The sequence below is a fragment of the Mixophyes fleayi genome, chromosome 11, assembly GCF_038048845.1.
Source record: "Mixophyes fleayi isolate aMixFle1 chromosome 11, aMixFle1.hap1, whole genome shotgun sequence".
Lineage (NCBI taxonomy): Eukaryota > Metazoa > Chordata > Amphibia > Anura > Limnodynastidae > Mixophyes > Mixophyes fleayi.
In genome coordinates, this window is record NC_134412.1 from 81,279,465 (window position 1) to 81,300,621 (window position 21,157).

Sequence of the window (21,157 nt, forward strand, 5' to 3'; positions counted from 1 at the left end):
TAGTCATTGGCAGGCAGTAATGTGTGCTTTATATTGTATTATTTCCTTGCAAGAGCAGCAACATGTAAGGAGACGCTGGAGCTGGTCAGCAAGTGAAGCACAGGCTGCATTTTGACAATAGTGGGGATGTATTTTCCATGCACAGAACATTCCCCGTTTGTTTCCCCTCCCCCCAAGTCTGCTGCTATCTGATCTATGATGATATGTGATCTCTAGGATACACTCACACAAGTACCGGGCATTGCTGCACAGCTAGGCACAATGTCTCTCTCCTAGTCCCCCTCTCTGCTTTAAATCCTTTACCATGTTGCCATGCTTCCTCTGCTACATTTCACTCTTCTGCTTTTGTTGTTTGCTCATATTACCTCTAGGTCTCCTCTGCCCTTCAGTTTGTGTGTGTCTGGACTACCACACAATAGATTGCAGGGACCAAGGTCTTCCAAGACTCCCCAACCTCTTCCCATTGGATATAAGGAAACTGCTGGCAGCCAACAACCACATCCAATCGATCCCCGCCGATCTGTTCTTATTTTACGCCGATCTGGTCTATCTGGATCTGAGGAACAACTCGTTGACCTCGCTGGCTGAGGGCACCTTCAGCAGCTCCACCAGGCTGGTCTTCCTGGATTTAAGTTACAACAACCTGACGCAGCTCGATGCCGGGATTTTTAAATCGGCCGAGAAGCTGATAAAGTTGAGCCTGGGGAACAACAATCTGTCGGAGGTGCACGATGGAGCCTTCGATAAGTTGCAGTCGCTCCAAGTGCTGGAATTGAACGACAATAACTTGCAAAGTTTGAGTGTCCCTGCCCTGGAGTCGCTGCCATCTCTCAGGACTATCCGTCTGGAGGGTAACCCGTGGGTATGTGACTGCGAGTTTGCCAACCTCTTTTTTTGGATTGATGAAAACTCTAATAAACTACAAAAAGGTGGGTGATACAATAATCTAGCCGTGCCTCAGTTATACCAGCCTGGGACTGTCATTTCATTTAATTGTGTCCCATGTTTAAGTTTATTGTAGCAGAATTTAACCCTTGGGTTACATAAGGTTTCTCCATTGTAAAGAGCTGAGTATATTTTCACCAGTTAAGTAGTTAAATAAGGTGTTATGTGATTATAGATAATTAGACCACCAACAGACTTCCTCTTTACACCCAGACAGGAAATGAGATATGAACTTGGTTATTGTGATATGTACATATATAGTTATATGGTATTCCTTTTGCCCCATAACAACACATTGGCTTCCTGTTCTGACCGAATTTCGCCTCCCTTCTGCTGGAGCCCCGGTGCACCACTGCTGCCTGCCAGAGCCAGGTGGGCAGTATGCTACAAAGGAGCAGGATGGATGGAGTGCTGGGGTAATACTGGGCAGCTATGGGGGAGCGTCTGGGGCAATACTGGAGAGGTACAGTGGAGGAGCATGGGGTAAGGTCAGGAGGAATACTGGAGAGGTACAGTGGAGGAGCATGGGGTAAGGTCTGGGGTAATACTGGAGAGGTACAGTGGAGGAGCATGGGGTAAGGTCTGGGGTAATACTGGAGAGGTACAGTGGAGGAGCATGGGGTAAGGTCTGGGGGAATACTGGAGAGGTACAGTGGGGGAGTATGGGGTAAGGTCTGGGGTAATACTGGAGAGGTACAGTGGAGGAGCATGGGGTAAGGTCTGGGGCAATACTGGAGAGGTACAGTGGAGGAACATGGGGTAAGGTCTGGGGGAATACTGGAGAGGTACAGTGGAGGAGCATGGGGTAAGGTCTGGGGTAATACTGGAGAGGTACAGTGGAGGAGCATGGGGTAAGGTCTGGGGTAATACTGGAGAGGTACAGTGGAGGAGCATGGGGTAAGGTCTGGGGGAATACTGGAGAGGTACAGTGGAGGAGCATGGGGTAAGGTCTGGGGTAATACTGGAGAGGTACAGTGGAGGAGCATGGGGTAAGGTCTGGGGGAATACGGGAGAGGTACAGTGGAGGAGCATGGGGTAAGGTCTGGGGCAATACTGGAGAGGTACAGTGGAGGAGTATGGGGTAAGGTCTGGGGCAATACTGGAGAGGTACAGTGGAGGAGCATGGGGTAAGGTCTGGGGGAATACGGGAGAGGTACAGTGGAGGAGCATGGGGTAAGGTCTGGGGGAATACGGGAGAGGTACAGTGGAGGAGCATGGGGTAAGGTCTGGGGGAATACGGGAGAGGTACAGTGGAGGAGTATGGGGTAAGGTCTGGGGGAATACGGGAGAGGTACAGTGGAGGAGCATGGGGTAAGATCTGGGGTAATACTGGAGAGGTACAGTGGCGGAGCATGGGGTAAGATCTGGGGTAATACTGGAGAGGTACAGTGGAGGAGCATGGGGTAAGATCTGGGGTAATACTGGAGAGGTACAGTGGAGGAGCATGGGGTAAGGTCTGGGGCAATACTGGAGAGGTACAGTGGCGGAGCATGGGGTAAGATCTGGGGTAATACTGGAGAGGTACAGTGGCGGAGCATGGGGTAAGATCTGGGGTAATACTGGAGAGGTACAGTGGAGAAGCATGGGGTAAGGTCAGGAAGAATACTGGAGAGGTACAGTGGAGGAGCATGGGGTAAGGTCTGGGGGAATACGGGAGAGGTACAGTGGAGGAGCATGGGGTAAGGTCTGGGGGAATACTGGAGAGGTACAGTGGAGGAGCATGGGGTAAGGTCTGGGGGAATACTGGAGAGGTACAGTGGAGGAGCATGGGGTAAGGTCTGGGGGAATACTGGAGAGGTACAGTGGAGGAGCATGGGGTAAGATCTGGGGTAATACTGGAGAGGTACAGTGGAGGAGCATGGGGTAAGGTCTGGGGGAATACTGGGAAGCTACATGGAAGAGAATGGCGGAGAGCCTGGGAGAATACCGGGGAGCTACAGTGGAGGAGCTCATCCTCAATAACCAAATGATAGGTGAGTCCATGTGGCACCTGTATAATTAAGAAATAATAAGTACTTGTCACACAGAGATAGAACAACTGCACTTTATTCTAGAACTTAGGTCCTTGAAACAGTATTGACATAATGTCATTTTGAAAAGCAGAATAGGAGAAAAGTACTTTGAATTTAGGAGCCAAATAAGATTTTCTGTAGCCCGGGAATGTATGCACTCATTCAGACCTATAGAAATTACCCTAAAAGCATTGGTGACAGAAGCAATCTTTAGGACAACTCAACCTGGTTCTAGCTGTTTCTCCACTCCGGTCACAGAAGGTATATGATTTCCATCTCACTATTGGACTCTAAAAGAGAAAAGGAAAGCTTAGTCCTTGTTTAACTTTGCTCTTGACAGATAGCACAATCCAGCTACAACAGGAGTAGGAGCTGCATACGTTTGGTAAATATATTTATCACTTATATCTTGATTACAAATAACAGCTACTTTATCTTGGCACATTCACTATGTTTTTAAATTGGCCATAATGTATACTGCATGTTTGCAACATTTTTCATAACAATTGTTTGACTTTTTGTGAAAATGGAAATCATATTCTCAGAGACCATTGTCAGCACCTTTAACACCCGTTGGTACTATGCTGAATTCATTACTATAGAAACTTTGGCTTTATGGTATAAGTAGATTTTGTTTAATATTAATTTGTAGCTGAGAATAATTGGGGGCGATCCTGCAACAGTCTAATGGTATGTCTAGGGTGCTCCTAAAAGTGAATAAAAATGGTTTTCCAGGGAATTGAAGAAGCTCTGTATGTAGCACACAACACTGTACTACGAGTGACCTGGGAGCCTGGCTGTTACTAGCAAATTTTACCAGTGAGGATAACAGTGGAGATAAGTGCTTACAATCTATTTTAATGATTCCTTTTAATATCACACAAACTGTCAACGATGGTACAGTAAAGAAACATATAGATTCCTAGCCAATTAAAAGCTGGAAACTGAGTGTTGCTGTGGGATGGGATAAACTGAATTGATGTGGTGATTAGACATAATTAGGGTTAGTGCTGAATAAGGCTGGGTACATTCTACAGAAATTATTTTCTGATGCGATATCGTTAACACTTTTCACAAGGACTGAAAGTCCCGATCAGCATGCAGTTTCTTGTGTACACACTATACACGTATTACACGATTTACCTTCAGACCTGTGCTCTTCATCTGTCATAACCATCAGTCATAACCATCAGCTGAAAAGATCCTGACTTTGTAAACTCTATGGAGATCTGCCTACACTGCTGGTCCTGAGTGCGTACACACTGCTGCATATGAACGTGGTTCTTGTAATTCTGGAGCGGGGGTCAAAAAGTAGAGATGGTCACTGACCCCCTGTGAACTGGTTTTGGATCTGAATTAGCTTCGTGTTTTGGTTTTGGCAAAACCACCCTTGTGTGTTTTGGATTTTTTGGAAAAATCCTAAAATATGCTAAAATCACATAATGTTGCTCTTTTTTTTGTTCCTACATTTTTATTAACCTCAATAACTCTAATTTCAAGTCATTTGCAGTCAATTTTAACCACCTCACAGATCACAGTATTATTTTCATACACTTTTGGACAAATACTGCAACGACCTGGCTGGATGGTAAGCGACAGAGCAATGACACAAACACACGGCAGTTCCTAGTACATCTAGGACACATTGGCACACAGCAGTGGCAGAAAAGATAAATGGGGGTCCTCCCTCCCTCCCACCCTCCGTGATGTTGGATCTTAAAAAGGAATTCAAAACTCACGAGATCCGAGATCGTCACAATGACGTTTTGCCTCGTATTCAATTCAGAGGGCGCGTGACAGTATCGAGCACTTGGCTCCGCACTCGGATCCCCTAAGTTAGGTTGTGTTCGGTTCTCGAGGAACCGAACCTGAGTATCTCTATCAAAAAGTAGTCAGTTATTCCTAAGGGTGCACTCAGAGCTACAGCACCCAAAGGTCTATTTCACCTTAAGCATGGGACTGATATGCAGTTAAGCTGCTTTGCACCTGATAGTTGTTATATATCAGTTTTCAGTATTGGTGTAATGATTGCATTAAATCGAACACTGTAGTATAATAATATGGCATATTAATACATAGTGGGATAGCAATACCTATTAGTTCAATTAAATAGATAAGATAAGGGTTGAAATGTAACAAAATATATATGCTACATCTAATATGTTACCAATCACAGTAGTAGTTGATACACGTTTAGTAGTTTCACTGGTGGTGGTATCTCATGGCAAGTAGTATTTATTTTGTGTCAGGACAAAGTGGCAATAATATAAATTTTTGTCTAATAGCACATATGCCATGGTGTGTGTATTTGAATTCCTTAATATAAATTAAAAAGTGCATCAATTTAAAATAAACCTGTTTGCAATGGTGAATAACTATACTCCTGCCCGATTTGGCAAAATATCTTATTCCAAACTACCATAAATGTGTGTAGAAGCTTAGTCTATACTATTACATGCAAATACAGTTTTGTCACTCGTTCATTAATCATAATTACATCTACAGAGTACCATTATAAACCACTAATTTACTTTAGACCTTTACAGGAAGGAAATTGGCATTTTTATTCTTTACAGTTCAGTGCAGCTTGAAACACGGTGCCCAATAAAGGTGACTCATTTGCCTTGTTATAGGCATGGCTTAAATGTTTTTGTATCTTACGCCTCAGAACTTGATATTACATTCAAGCACTGAAAGTTTGTGCAATGTATGTTAACACAGACTACTAAAAGCTCTCTGACGCTGGGACTTGGGTGCAAACGCAGGATTTGTAGAGGGGGGGGGGGGTTTCCACATCACGCCGCCAGCGGGCGTGACCAATATGCATGGGGGCGTAGCTATAATTTTAGACAGTGCTTGGCTGCTCTCAAACTCTTCCTATCCCCATAATATACATGGGCAATGCTGCGTGCAGTACTGTTAGGTGCACGCAGCTCTCCCTTTTCAAGCAGAGCTATGTGAAGCGGGGGCAGCGTCCAGCCCCCTCAATTATACAGTGCCCCAGGCTTGGAGGGGGTTTTCAGGCATTAGGAAACCCCTCTCGGTTTGCCTATGAGACTCTACAGAAAATGTAATCAAATGGTCCTATTCACACACAGATTCTGACGAGCGCTCTCTTTCGTGTTGCCAGGTTTAATTTTGCTTGCTATAGAATGGGAGTTCTATAGGAGCGCTGATTTAGTACATAGTACACTATGCTGAAGGGAGGTTTTGAGAACACACTTTGAACACTCGGATAAAACAAGGAAAAAGAACAAAGTTTTGTCTATGCATTCGAATGGAGTTGTTGTTCACAGTGGGTTGAAATGGGGCATGGAGGCAAAGATGTCCCCTCATCCCCCTCGAGGCCCCAGTAGAAGACCACCCTTGTACTGCCGGGTTTTTCCTGTGCCCCCCCCCACCCCTTGTAATCAGGTTCTGCTGGCCTCACACAAAAACTATATAATGCTACCAGCTGGATAGCCCTGTTCTAGATAGTACAGCATTAAATGGATGTATTAGTAGCAGATCAAACAAATAAGACAGTGAGGCTTAGTTATGAGTCAGGTGTTTTCATTGGAGGTAGGGCTTCACCCTATCACAGCCCTCCGCCAGTAATAGCCGCTCCAGAAATATTTTAATGGTAATTTGCAGCAATAAAAGACTTCTTATCGATACGATAATCAGCACACATTGATAAATCATACTTGCCCCTAAACTATTTTCACAATTATGGCCAATTACAGAACGGGCCTAAGATTACGCAATATTTGCATCATTGAGCCCCGCCACCTATCTATAGCGGGGGCGAGAACCGGGAGGTTGCCCTGCTCTCCCGGATATTTTGGGAGAGTAGGCAATTATGCGTTAAAGAAAAGCAGCTAATGAATCCCTACAGACTGAAGTGTCTTTTACATTTCTGTCTCCGTCACTGAAGTCATGTTGTCTTACCTGTCAGTCTTTGACTAAATCTTGGTCTTCATGAAAATGGCCACCTCCATATGCATCAATACATGGACATAGGACACAATTTCTGAACTGTGTCATCATGCCACAGATGGCGAAGCCAACCACGTCTTGTACTGGTTTAGCATCAGGGAGAATGCCAGACTCTTCAGGGAGTGAGGGAGATCACCCCTATTTCAGGGAGTCTCCCTGACATTCAGGGAGAGTTGGCAAGTATGCTGTGTCCCCATATGCCGCTTATATACAGTGACTGTTCTCAAATTGTTTTCTCAGGAAGTTTTGTTTTTACTATATGTCGTGTTTTTGAATATTCTACAAATAAAACGGCGCAACTTCTGTTGTTTCTGAATGCTGGGTGCAACTCACAGTCCTCATTATGAAGACCTGCGGAAAGTGCTGTGGATACTGTGGCACCTTATTAATGAACTGAGGTGATGCTAATTGATGATCTCGGCACAACGTATACCATAATTGCTGCAGTCATCAGAATCTGATCTTAGTGTTGGATAATGACACAGTATCACCTCTCTCTTTTTCTGTGTGCTTGGTGCAATTCTCATTATCAGTTCTCTTTTTTGCATTCTAGATAAGTTAAGATTTATTGAAGGTAAGTATTTAAAATACTGTATCGTAAAATATATTATGATCATGTTCGAAGGTCTGTATTTAGCACTTCTGCCTCACAGCATTGGGGTCACGAGTTCGATTCCCGACCATGGCCTTATATGTGAGGAGTTTGTATGTTCTCCCCGTGTTTGTGTGGGTTTCCTCCGGGTGCTCTGGTTTCCTCCCACACTCCAAAAACATACTAGTAGGTTAATTGGCTACTATTACATTGACCTTGGTGTCTCTCGGTCTGTGTGTGTGTGTGTATATTAGGGAATTTAGACTGTAAGCTCCAATGGGGCAGGGACTGATTTGAGTTCTCTGTACAGCGCTGCAGAATTAGTGGTGCTATATAAATAAATGATGATGATGATGATGAGGGTCAGCTGCCTTGGCGATAAAATATTGTTCAATATTTTTTTATTACTTTAAAAATTATGTTTTTCACCATATAATGATAAATAGGCCTCAGCCCCTGACAACTGTGTTGAAAAGTTGTCAGCTGCGATATCTTGGAGCGTTCTCACAATTGCATATCGGAAGCCGCGGTTGAAGAACAGCTGGAGGAACGCGTTGCTTAACCTTCCCGTAGGACATTTAGAAGTACAAATATTTCACTTTTGCAGCGTGGAGCAAAAATGTCAGCACTAATTTAGCTAATATTCATTTTTTGTGTGTTTACAGTGCAGGTTGCAGCCATCTGTCTGAGGCACTGATGTACAAATCAGCAGCTCCAAGGACTGTGGGATGGAAAATCATTAAAGCCTTGGCGTCTTATTACTCCTTTAAATAATGGCTTGCTTTGTATATGGTGCCCAATAATATCATCTAATTATCTGTGAGGAGCCTGCGAGATTAAGGAGCTATTATCTAGTAGTATTAGGTTGTGTATATTCAGTAGATGTCACCATCCTTCACTCTCAGACAGCAGAGGTGATTGATGGATATGTGCAGGCGCTCTGGACAGTTTCATTAAACCAATGCAACTGTTGTCTGCTAATTACTTACTATTACATCCTGTATACTGTGTCCCACGTCTCCTTCCATGTACTTGTCTGTCCTGTTCTGCAAAAATAAGTAGTCATTATTTTTTTTTAAATAAAAATAGTAGCTATTGTTGTGTCTCTAAAATGACTACTAATCATTAAATCATATATTTATTATTTTATCTCAGATTATAGGAGCAGACTAAGGGGTTTATTTATTAAGCCATAAACGACGTGGAATTGATTTTTTCTCATGGTTTAGACATTTGTAAGTTACATCGTACTTGCCTACTCTCCCGAAATTCCCGGGATGCAGAAAAACTGAACAGAATCCGCAAGCAGAGGAATAGTCAGGAAAAGCCAAAAGTTAAAAACAATCCAACAGTGTAGTACAAAGTCAAGATCTAAATATCACAATGTCAGGAACAAGCCAGGTCAGTAATCATGAATCAAGCAGTAAACAGTATAACACACTCAGAACAGTAAAGCTGTTACTCTGGCAGGGAATGACAGGCAGAGCAGGTTTATATAGTGCTTGGAAGTTCAACTCTCCTTCTCTGTGATGTCAGCAATCACTTGATTGCAACTCAGTAAACTTACACCAGCTGTGCTTGCCACCGCGATGCAGTGAGAGTTGAATACAGAGTCCTGCATCTAAATACAAGATTCCTGACAGCTAGTGAGACACAGGTGCTTTGAGCGCCTCTCTATCTCGGCTTGTGGGATGCCAGATCATACATTCTGTACTTACCTGCACACAGTTGGCATTTTAAGTGCCAAGTTCCTGGCACTCTGTGGGAAATGCATTTATAGAGTATGACAGCACTTATATGAAATAAATGGTTGTATGTTAATTTTCATTTTAAATCTTTTTGTTGCTACTTAGCCTTTACAAACCATCTATTATTTTTCCAGTAAATTAATGGAATGGGGCCATTTTGGGGCATTGGTTTTTCTTTTCATCTTCTTCTTCTGATATACTTTGTAGTTGTACGTTTGTTCTCTTCTTATTAGCCACTATTCTCCGAAGCCCAGTTCAAAGGATACATTTTTTTGCTTCGGCGACACCCTAGGAGTGGATTTATAATGAACCATTACTTGACTTAGGCAACGCAGCCAGGCAGCAGGTGTATTCCATGCTTGTTTAAATTTGACTGTTGGTTTGTTACAAATAATGTAGAATAATAATAATAATAATATTATATCTCCCAACTGTCTTAATTTAGTTCTGATTCCGGAGAGCTTTTCCTACATCCAGGATGTTTGTTCCAACCGCTTGGAATGTTAGAGGTAAGCCCCGCTCACGGATTCTCTGCACAGTGGTACAAAGCAGAAGAGATCGAGTGGGTGCGACATTCCAAGGATGTTTCTGCGGTGGGGAAGTAGGTTAGGGATGGATTTTACTAGACACACCTTTAAGGAGTGACTATGCCCCCTCGGGACACTATCACGCCCCCACTGTGACGTGACCGTGCACCTGTCCCGATCCAAAATTGTATTGTTGGAAGGTATATAAAATACTATGAATAATTGCTATGTCTTTAGACAATAAAGCAAACAAGGCAGTTGAGAATTTGTGACTTTCCCCCTCCAGTGTTGAACATGCGTGTCTGATTAAATGGAATTTAATGATTAATAACTTAATTATTTTTTAAAAAAAATTTTTTTTACCCTGAAGCTTGCATTTTATTAGTCATGTAATAAGAATCTATCAAACAATGTTAATACGTACTATACTACTCGCACTGGTACTCCCTCATTACTGCCCAAATCTCCACACTCCGGTCTCCGCTCTGCCCTTTTCCCACTAGATTGTAAGATCTCGCACGAGCAGGGTCCTCCCTTTGTTTTCACATCTGCATTTATTTTGTCTGCTCTTATTTCCCTGCTTCAGATCTTCTCTGTTTTCCCAATTGTCCTGTGCTGCGCACTGCTGACAGCTTACCAATCAATAAAAATAATAATAATAATAATTTAGCAACATAAAACTTGTCGGACCTCCCGGGCAGTTACCATGGTAACCTAAGCCTAAATTTGAATTCGATTGATCTCTCTCAGGGGTTGTAAGTCTGCACACACTGAATATGAAACACACACTGCACACTTCATACAGTAGGCAAAACGTTATCTATTTTGTATATTTAAATATCAATTTAATATAATTTTATGGCATTTGCAATACATATTGCTTATATTTACTTATTATATTTACATTACATTATATTTATATTAATTATATTTACACTTGCTAAACAGTATGGTTAAGAAAAGATAAAAGTTGTAAAAATATTTAAACAGCTGAGACATGAAAGTGCTTTATTGAAATAATAAAACATTTTTAAATGATTTTCATTGTTACCACCATACTGAAATAGCGATAACAGGACAGGTATTACAGAGGTACGAATACCGCCATCAATTAAATGGGCTTCCTCCAGCAAAGGTGAATCTTACTGCAAATAGTGGGCTTGACTCCTAAGTGCGGACAAAATGAATGTAAATTGCGTTTTTTGGTTTTTTTTTAAACGCAAGTAAATCGGGCTTACTCACGTCTGCATTCAACAAGGAGCTGATCTAAAGATACGTCTGTTGTTGAATATGGGTCTAGGTACGCTCTGCTCTAACAGACACTGCAGGATACGTCCAATATATAATGTCTAAAAAGGCACAGAAAAAAATATATTCTATTAATGTCTCCTGTTAATAATATAGTCATTAGTGATAAAACATTAAAAAAAAAATAAAAAAAAAATTCACCCCCCCATAAAATATGCTTATTATAATGTTACTATTGTCTACTGTACATAAAATGCATTTTTACAGTTGCTTCTGATTGCAAACACATGTTCTAGCTGTATACACATGTTCTAGCTGTATACACAGCTGTCGTCACTATCACTCTGCACTTACACCTGACTTGAACCTGGTGCAAGTGATACGACAGAAAAACACCTACCTTAGAGATATACAGAGCTTGAATCGGACACTGCTGCGTGTGCTTGTTTTTGGTACGACCTTACTGTACAGTGACTACGTGCATATGCCCAGTCCCCTCTCTGTTCTGCCCATGAAATCGTAGGCTGTTGTAAGAGTCCTTTGTGCTCGAAGATGAATTAGATGTTGCTGCGTTATCTGGTGTATGAACCGGTTCTGAGCATGTGCAGAGGAATTTTAAGCAAAATACAGCACATATTCCTTAATGAATCAGGCCCGGCATAATATATTGTTATATAGGGCGCAGCTGAAAAAAGATAAAATGCCAAAAAAAACAATAGTTTTGACCAGTTGTACGACTATTCGCCCTTTGATAAATTGAGCCCAATTGGAAAATTACAGTTTCTTCTTGGAAAATTCAGTATCCTTTAAAATATATTTTCAATATACGTTTTCCTTTTTATATGTTGTATAAAATTGATTATAATTTATTAACAATTTTCGGTGTAAGGGTCAGGGCACATTCATACTTCAAAACTGGGCACACACGATCAAACAGGAGATGAAACGTGCGGGGTTAGAACAACCTGTCATCAATCGGAGCTTTGGAATGTTAACAGCAGTACAGAATATCTCCGCTCAGCCAGCTCATGTGCCCATATGTAGTCAAGTACAAGTGGGAGGGCAACAGATAGCCAATCAGAGCACCTAAACATGAACGACAGAAAACATTAGTGATGTGCGTCTCTAGAGACATTGTTGTCTTAAGTGTGCACCGCTATATGAAACATAGTTCATACAACAAACTTATTATATTTCATCATCATCATCATCAGCAGCTATTTATATAGTGCCACTAATTCCGCAGAGCTGTACAGAGAACTCGCTCACATCAGTCCCTGCCACACTGGAGCTTACAGTCTAAATTCCATAAAATTTTCCCCCAGCACACTGCTATAGCCAGCAACAGATCTGCCATTTCTACTGTGGATAAAAATGCAAAAGTCTTAGTTGCACACATTTGCAAATGTATGTTAAGCCCCCCGCCACTCCACAGCACTTTTGCTAATAGGGTGGTCCTAACTCTAAACAGTGAAAGTCCCATGTATTTGGGCCATACATATATGTTTTTAAATTGAGAGCTAACTTACCAAAGAGGTACCCCAGAAGCCTCCAAACAGCAATTCAGCACCAGTACTCACTCTCAGTTACTGACACCAACGTGCCTCTCGGACAAATACAGAAATGAAAGCTGTTTATAGGCTCATAGCAGGTGCTTGAAAGGGCGGGGTTATCCAGGCTGGCTATAGCAGTGTGCTGGGGGAACATTTTGTGTGTTTGTTCCTTTTAGGATAACCCCACCTTTTTAAGCACCTGCTATAGCCTATAAATTGATTAAGCGGCTTCCACTTCTGTATTAGTCTAAATTCCATAACATAGACACATATGCCGACAGAGAGACTAGGGTCTATTTAATAGCAGCCAATTAACTTACTAGCAGGGGAGGGCTGGCAAATTTCAGCCCGGGGTGCAAGACTCAACTCAGCAGCCTATTTTTAATGAAAGAAATGCAGATGGCCTAGAGATTCAGCCCAAGGTTACCCATTATAGGACTGCCCCCCCCCCCCCCCCCAGCCTAGCCTGCCCTTGACTACTAGTATGTTTTTTGGGGGTTTTTTGGAGTGTGGAAGGAAACCGGAGCACCCACACAAACACGGGGTGAACATACAAACTCCACACTGATAAGGCCATGTTACTTAATGCTGGGTCATTGAATTTAAGAGAAATGAAATAGAGCATAACAGCAGCATTATAGTGGCTAGCTTGACTTGTTACGATACTAGGCAAGTACTGTGTGCCTAAATAAAAGAAAAGGAGCGTTATATAATAGACTCCCACTTTATTTGATGGAGCTTTAATAAGCCTATTTTCTCTAGATTTACTAATCTGTATATATTGTATTGAAGTGCCTATTAAGATTTCACTAATTATACTGCCTGGGGGCCTAATTCATTAAGGAAATTACTCATTTTTATTCAGTTTTCTCCTGGACAAAACCACGTTACAGTGAAAGCATATGGTGCATATTAGTTTATTATTTTGCACATAAGACAAATACTGGCTTTTTTTTCCCCCTAGATCAACTTTAAATTTCTGTGTACAAATAAGCTATCAATTATTTGTGCGTTACATGAAAAAACGGACAGTATTTTCCCTATGTGCAAAATAATAAACTAATTTGCACCCCTTGCATTGCAAAATGGTTTTGTCCTGAAAACTTAAATAAGAAAACTTACTCAATTTCTTGCTTAACTTTCCTTAATGGATCAGGCCCTGGATCATTGTTACATGGGCAGCAAAGAAGATGGTAATGGGTTATATATATATATATATATATATATATATATATATATATATATATATATATATATATATATATATATATATATATATATATATAGGAAGGCACACTAAAAACATTACAGGAGCTCATTATAACATATTAGCGGCACGCTATAGCAGTGTACAGCTGCTATTTTTAACAGTTTGACATTTTAATTTTTTCTTTCATTATACTTTTTTTGATTATTTTGCTAATAAACTTTGATCTACATCTATTAAAGAAATTCTTGGGATTAACCGAGAATGTTTGTTTTAATGCATATCAATAAAACTTGTACGCATGTTTCTCTGGAGTGCCCCAATATACACATTTTTCTCTTCTTTCTTCATATTTTTTTTTGGTCAATACATTCTAGTTTAATAGGGTTATGGTCATGTGACAATGGCTGTTTTATTGTGATTGGCTCCTTTAGATTTGTTTGACGTTGAATGGTTTGATTCTACTTGTGGCCGTTTTTAGCCACCGAATCCTGTCAGAGCCGTTTCTTGATTTTTCTTAGGTTCGACTATGTCCGAGCTGTTTCGGACATGTCAATTGTTCAATCTTATAGACTTCATTGTATTTTTTTTACGGTTTTCCATGCAAATAGCGAACTTTGAATTCAAATCAGTGATGCTGTTAAAATTAAAAATACTATGGAATGTAGCTATTTAGGCTCCAACAGGCAATATTTTATAGTTTATTTTAGTAAGTATTTAAATGCAAAAGTGAGCTCGAACTTCCAATCATGAACGTGAGTTAGAGAGTCGCCGTACAAGGACATTAAGGTGACCGAAGTCCAGCCAGAAATCACCGATTGACCGCAAATAGCACAAGTTCACAGTCCTCAGACTGGCTAAATTAAGTCAAATTTAGAATCGGTTCCAATGATTTAAGCATCTATATCTAAGAGCTCTTATGTTATCATACATAATCGCTGCTGTCATCTAAAAGTCTATATTTCTAACTCTATCAAGCTTTATAGTTTAAACTACATTCTGTAGGCCGTCAACAAAATTTTACGGACATATATTTCATCACTTGTCTCAAAATATCTCCCAACTCGAAACCTCCGTTCTGCACAAGATCTGCGTCTCTCTTTCACTCTCATCACATCCGCCCCTTCCCGGTTACAGGACTTTTTTCCAGGCTGCACCCACTTTGTGGAATTCCCTCCAACGCACAGTAAGACTTTCCTCTAGTCTCCAAACCTTCAAGCATCCCTGAAAACCCATCTCTTCAGACAAGCTTAGTTATAATATTCCTCAACCACATTCTTAATCTCCCTAGGTTACCCTATTACCACCCTCTACACAGCTAACACAAGACAACAACCCTCTGACCAACATTGCTGTGTGACTGATCTCACAGCCCACTTTTACCTTTGCATTCTAGCTGGTCCAGTGTGCAGTATGATGTATCACATGCCCTTGTGTATCAAACTGCCATTGTCCTATAGATTGTAAGCTTGCAAACAGGGTTCTCTTACCTCTCTGTCTGTATGTATTACCCAGTATTGTTTTATTAATGTTTGTTCCCAATTGTAAAGCGCTACGGAATTTGCTGGCGCTATATAAATAAATGTTGATGATGATAAGGATGATTCTCAAATACAGTAAGCTGCTTTCAAACTAGAAAACAAATACAGAAAACGTGTAATAAACACAATCCATTTTCAGATATATTTGTGGCTCAATGTCTCATTGTCAGTCGTATCAAGCTTACATTTCTGATTTTTATGTTTATTTTTTTTTCCAAATTCCAGCTCGGAATTGAATTTAATCTGCTTTCAGACATTATCCTAATTGGGTACCATAAATGTAAAACTTTGAACAATATAATTTGCAGGCAGTGGTTTGCTATTATGATACTTTATGATCAGATTGTTAAAGAGAAACTGTGCACTGTATAATAATTTTGGGAGCTCTGGTTTCCTCCCACCAGTCGGTCAATTGGCTTCTGACCAAATGGACTCTAGTGTGTGTGTGTGTGTGTTAGGGAATTTCGACTGTAAGCTCCAATCGGGCAGGGACTGATGTGAGTGACTACACATTCTCTGTACAGCGATACATAATATCATTGGCACTATATAAATAATAATACATAATATTTGTTTTCTCCAGAGAGGACAGTAACACTTACTATTAACCAATTTTTGTAGGTGTACAGCAGGGTAGCTGGATTTCTATGTTTACATTAACCACAGTGTATGGACTGTGCTAGTGTTGGGGTGGATTGCATTATTTATGCTGCCTTCTTGTCCAATCAGCTATAGGCCTAAACCAGGACTGTTGAAACTTAGAGGTCAGGTGACTACATAGCATGGTTGTCCACTCTCCCGGGATGTCGGAGAGGCTCCCAAATTCTGGGTAGGTCTCCCGGGAGAGCAGGGCATTCTCCCGCATCCATCCTAGACAGAAGCCTCAGTAGCGCAATTTTGCCCAAGTTGAAGTTACGCGGTCGTCCCTGCTGCACTTGCACTTCACTCCCCTACGGGATCTCCTTCATTACGGCCCATATACTTTTCCCTTGAACCTCCCCTTTGGGGTCTCCTGGAGAGGAGGTCAAAAAACTAGGTCTTCCACGGAAGAGGGCTCGGAATTAGCAGCAGAATAGAACCATTGGAGCATATATACTTGTTTTAGCCACTGCTCTTTTCTCTAACAAACTAATGTAGAAGGTGCAGTTTGCTGGCTACTCAGGCTAAGAACTGAAATATACTCAGTTGGTGTGATAAGCCATAGGGCTAGATTTACTAAGCTGCGGGTTTGAAAAAGTGGGGATGTTGCCTATAGCAACCAATCAGATTCTAGCTATCATTTTGTAGAAGGTACTAAATAAATGAAAGCTAGAATCTGATTGGTTGCTATAGGCAACATCCCCACTTTTTCAAACCCGCAGCTTAGTAAATCTAGCCCATAGTGACAGAACGACTGCCATGGTAGGGGTTGCAGTGGCTTGGGGACCGGAGATCAGCGGTATTGCCCATAGCAAAATTTGAAGCAGGGTTCTGGCGGTGTAGTGTTCCGCCCCTACATAGCTGGCTAAATTTACTATTGTTTGGGGGTGAGTATTACTGGTTCTAATATTCAGGAAAGGTCAAGTTAGTGTAAAAAGATTAATACATCTAAACAAGTAAGATTCCGGAATTTTTTTAAAGAAAATCTTCACTATTAAATCTTCATTCAGCTGACTCACCCATTCAGGTATTCAAATACGACCATCTGAACCCATTAAATCCATGTAATTCTGCTAAACAGTCAAGTCATGGACAATGTGTTCAATGTCAAACAGAAGCATTATTCACGGTGCTTCCTTGAAGTCTTGTTTTCAAGGTGAAACCTTTGTAAAGTCCTGTTTGTGCAGGCATGTAGAACAGAACACAATCTGCTCCTCATCAGTTGTCCTGACCCTTCCTGGCATTATACTCCCTGCTAAGTGTAACATTGCTCTCGGTTTAAAGAGGAACGATGCCAGATACATCGTATGCTTAATTAGCGTCATAGGGACCTTTTCATTTAAAACCATCCCATGTTCGACTCAACGAGCGCACCCCCTACTTGATCCCAAGAACTATGTACTCCACGGTAAAACAGTCTACAATATTAGGCAGAACGCAGCTCAGGAATAAATTGAGTTTTGTCAAATTGTAACAATTCCTTTTAAAAATCAATATTGTGAAAATATGTTTTAAGTATTCAAATATTCATTCCTATACCATAATGTTTCAAAAAAAATTAAGGGTATGTTCAATTAAGTCCGGAGACCGCGGTTACACATTGCATAAGTAATACGGTACCGCAACAACGCAGATTTTCCTGTGCAATCCTATGGGGGGGCACGAAAGGAAATCTGCGTTAATGCGGTATCACATAGTACCTTCGCTGTCCGTTCCGGAGCAAAACCACGATCTCCGGACAAATGGAATATGTCCCTAAATGTCAAATTTATTTATTATTTTCTCTTTGTGACCTATTTATTAAATAGGATAAAGTCTAAAATCCTGTCCTATTTAACATAGACAGCAGTGGTATAATTATCGCCACTGTACTCCTGTCACTGTCGCCAAGATAACGGGGGTACTGTAAAGAAAAAATGCTTTATTAATAAAAAAAACTAGAAAATGTCCTTTTTTTTTTTTTTTTTTGCTTTTTTTTTAAAATTATTATTTATCTCTGACCTGCACCCATGATGCTCTTCTGCTTTTCTTTCATACCCTTCAGGTTGTGACTTATGCAGCTCAATATCCCCATTGAGAAATGTATTGATGTCCTGATGCTTTACTCCAGTATGTCATTGGTACATCTGTGTCACCTGCTTTCACAGACAGTGATGGTACGGTTACTTTATCTCCACTATTCCATTTTGTTCAGGGTTGTCTCGGTTATATGGTACTGTGCACTGGACCACAATTTGTTCCTTTTTCAAGGTGGCTTTTGTTTGACCACTTGTGTATTCACTCTCATTCTCTGCATATGGTATTTTTGCTATGCTGCCAAACTTATTTAAGCAAAATATTCCTGAGTTTCCACGTACTTCATTGTTGTTGGGGAGCAGATAGATTATTATGTGAGTCTTTTTTGAGCATATTGTCACTGCTCTCTGTTTATTGTATTCATCCACAAGCTTTCCATTGACATGTTAATGTGAACTTGTCTGAGCAGGGGCAAACGCAGGATTTGTAGAGGGGGGGTTTTCACACCATGCTGCCAGTGGGCGTGACCAGCGTGCATGGGGGTGTGGTTATAATTTTAGACAGTGCTTGGCTGCTCTCCAACTCTTCCATAATATACATGGGCAATGCTGCATGCACTACTGTTAGGTGCACGCAGCTCAAGCAGAGCCGTGTGAAGCGGGAGCAGGGTCCAGACACCTCAATTATACAGTGCCCCAGGCTTGGAGGGGGGTTTCCAGGCACTAGGAACCCCCCCCCCCTCCCCCCTCGGTTTGCCTATGCTGAGATACTAGCAATGCCACTACATAGATTTTTTTCAAATCGAAGCGGGTACATTTTTATATCGTCCTATACATACTGGCCCTTAACGAGTTTGATATCACTTTCTGATTAAATGCATATTCATTAACGAGATTTACTCTTTATTGCACTTTCTGTTGCTCCTCCCGAATTTCTTTTGCACTTTCACATTTACATATGTGCTGTCACACGACGGGCTTTTGGGTTCACCTCCCAGAGTCCGACACGCCTACCTGCCCTTCTGTCTCAGCGGAGACAGAAGGGCAGGTAGGACTGTGCGGCTTCTCCTGGCGTCCATGTTTTCAGTGATTCTGCGCATGCGCAGAATTGTTATTATTTCTAACCTCTTACCACTCGCTGATTGGTTGCCCATTCATTGTCCGTATTATAACTAGCAACTCCAAACTATGTGCCGTTTTTTTTAGTCAGTTACCTGTCTCTAGGCATTGTCCAGGTGTGCTGAAGTTAAAGATGTTTTTATTATAGAGCAAACCTTACTAGCTGCAGCAACACACATCTCATCAACTATCAGTTTCTAGTTTCCTGTCTTCTACTCTACCTGTTTCAACTTTACAAAACACAACACAGCACAATAGTTGTCTCTAAGCATATAATTAAACATTATCCTAACAAAACACTACTAGCAATAATATTGCCACAGAGGCATAAAAAAACATACATTTTACACAATTTAGATACATGTTTCTTCAAATCAGTGATTGACATAAGCTTTCTAAAAAGGTTATATGTATGCGTGTTTTGTTTTTTTCTTTTGATTTATATAGAAATGCACAGTTGCACAGTGAAAGGCTAGTTTTGAGTACCTTTCCCTACCACCCCCAGGGGCAAACGCAGGATTTGTAGAGGAGGGTTTCCACACCACGCCACCAGTGGGCGTGACCAGCATGCATGGGGGCGTGGCTATAATATTAGACAGTGCTTGGCTGCTCTCCAACTCTTCCTATCCCCATAATATACATGGGCAATGCTGCATTCACTACTGTTAGGTACACGCAGGTCTCCCTTTTCAAGCAGAGCTGTGTGAAGCGGGGGCAGGGTCCAGTCACCTCAATTATACAGTGCCCCAGGCTTGGAGGGGGGTTTCCAGGGACTAGAAACCCCCTAGGTTTGCCTATGAGGGTAGCATGTGGCAGGGGCAGTGTCATTATGGAGAATGAAGAGAAGCCGGAAGCCACAAACTGATAGTTTGATCGTGGAATGAGCAGAGTCCTCAACAGTACTTGTGAATTAATGAACATCAGCCTTTGATAAGTGCAGCCACGTTTACCATTTTACCCCAACATTATGATTAAATTAGTGCAATATGGGGAATGCGTGGCACATAGAGGCAAGTGTTCTGTTAATTGATCACTAAACATAAATATTAAATACACAGGTACCAAACATATGCACATTTATTTGTTTCCGGGCACTAGGAAACCCCCCTTCGGTTTGCCTATGACCCCCACCTAGCAGGACTGTGGGTGTCCCATGACCCAGTACTTTGCGGAAACGGACCTCTACAGGTGCCACCGGAACTTAAGACATTGTCAGCAGCAAGTTCAACTCCAAACAGTGCTGTGTTACTTTCTAAGACAGTCTCTGATTGGAAAGCGCTATATAGTTATAGCTAGAAAAGAACACCCTGGAAGACTGATTAATAAGTCATAGTGACTGATTCCATGTCCTATATGGCTTCCAGCTATAATAGCGTGGATGACTTGTTGTACACCTCCGTCCAGCCCTAATGATGTAGTCCATCGGCTGGGGGCCTCCAGGATAATCAGGATTATCGAACTCTTTACATGAATGTGCAGCCCTGGGCTCCTATCAAATTACATACAAGAGGAACTTCCAGTGGACTCCATTAACCAGTTCAAACCATACCTGACAACAGTCCAGGAAATATGTGGTTCATGCAGATCTGAGCCCTGTAAGTTAAAATCGTAATTTCTATGTATCTGAACTACTACCTAGGTTGTATTCGTACCTCTGTGATATGTGCAGCTGCTGGGGGCCCGGCAGGTAGGGTGGGACCAGCAAAGCATGTCCTATCTGATCCCCACTCTGCTCTCCCACGGTGGCCTCCACACTGATGAGTCACACAAAGTCACACGTTTTTAAAATGTACAAAATATTTAAAACGTATAAGTGATGTGTATAGGTAAACAATAAACTGTTAAATTGTTTCCAAATTGTCATGTTATTAGGCAAGATTGAAGATATTATTATTATCTAAATGGTCTGACTATTACTGACCTACTAACAACCTTGGTTACATTTACTTATTCCCACGTTAGTGTTGGTGAACATTTGACACAAGCAATAAGCAGATTCGGCGCCCAAATAGTTCTAAAGCGAAGCTTGGTGT

General features: G+C 41.4%; 1 protein-coding gene across 1 annotated transcript in view; it reads left to right on the forward strand.

Annotated features, from left to right (window-relative positions):
• The first annotated feature begins 214 nt into the window (after nucleotides 1–214).
• Nucleotides 215–21,157, forward strand: part of LRRC38 (leucine rich repeat containing 38) — a 40,459-nt gene continuing 19,516 nt past the window's right edge. Inside the window, exon 1 of the mRNA XM_075189934.1 lies at nucleotides 215–929. Coding sequence (XP_075046035.1) covers nucleotides 305–929 — 625 coding nt within the window. The 5' untranslated portion in view covers nucleotides 215–304. The remainder of the gene's footprint in view (nucleotides 930–21,157) is intronic.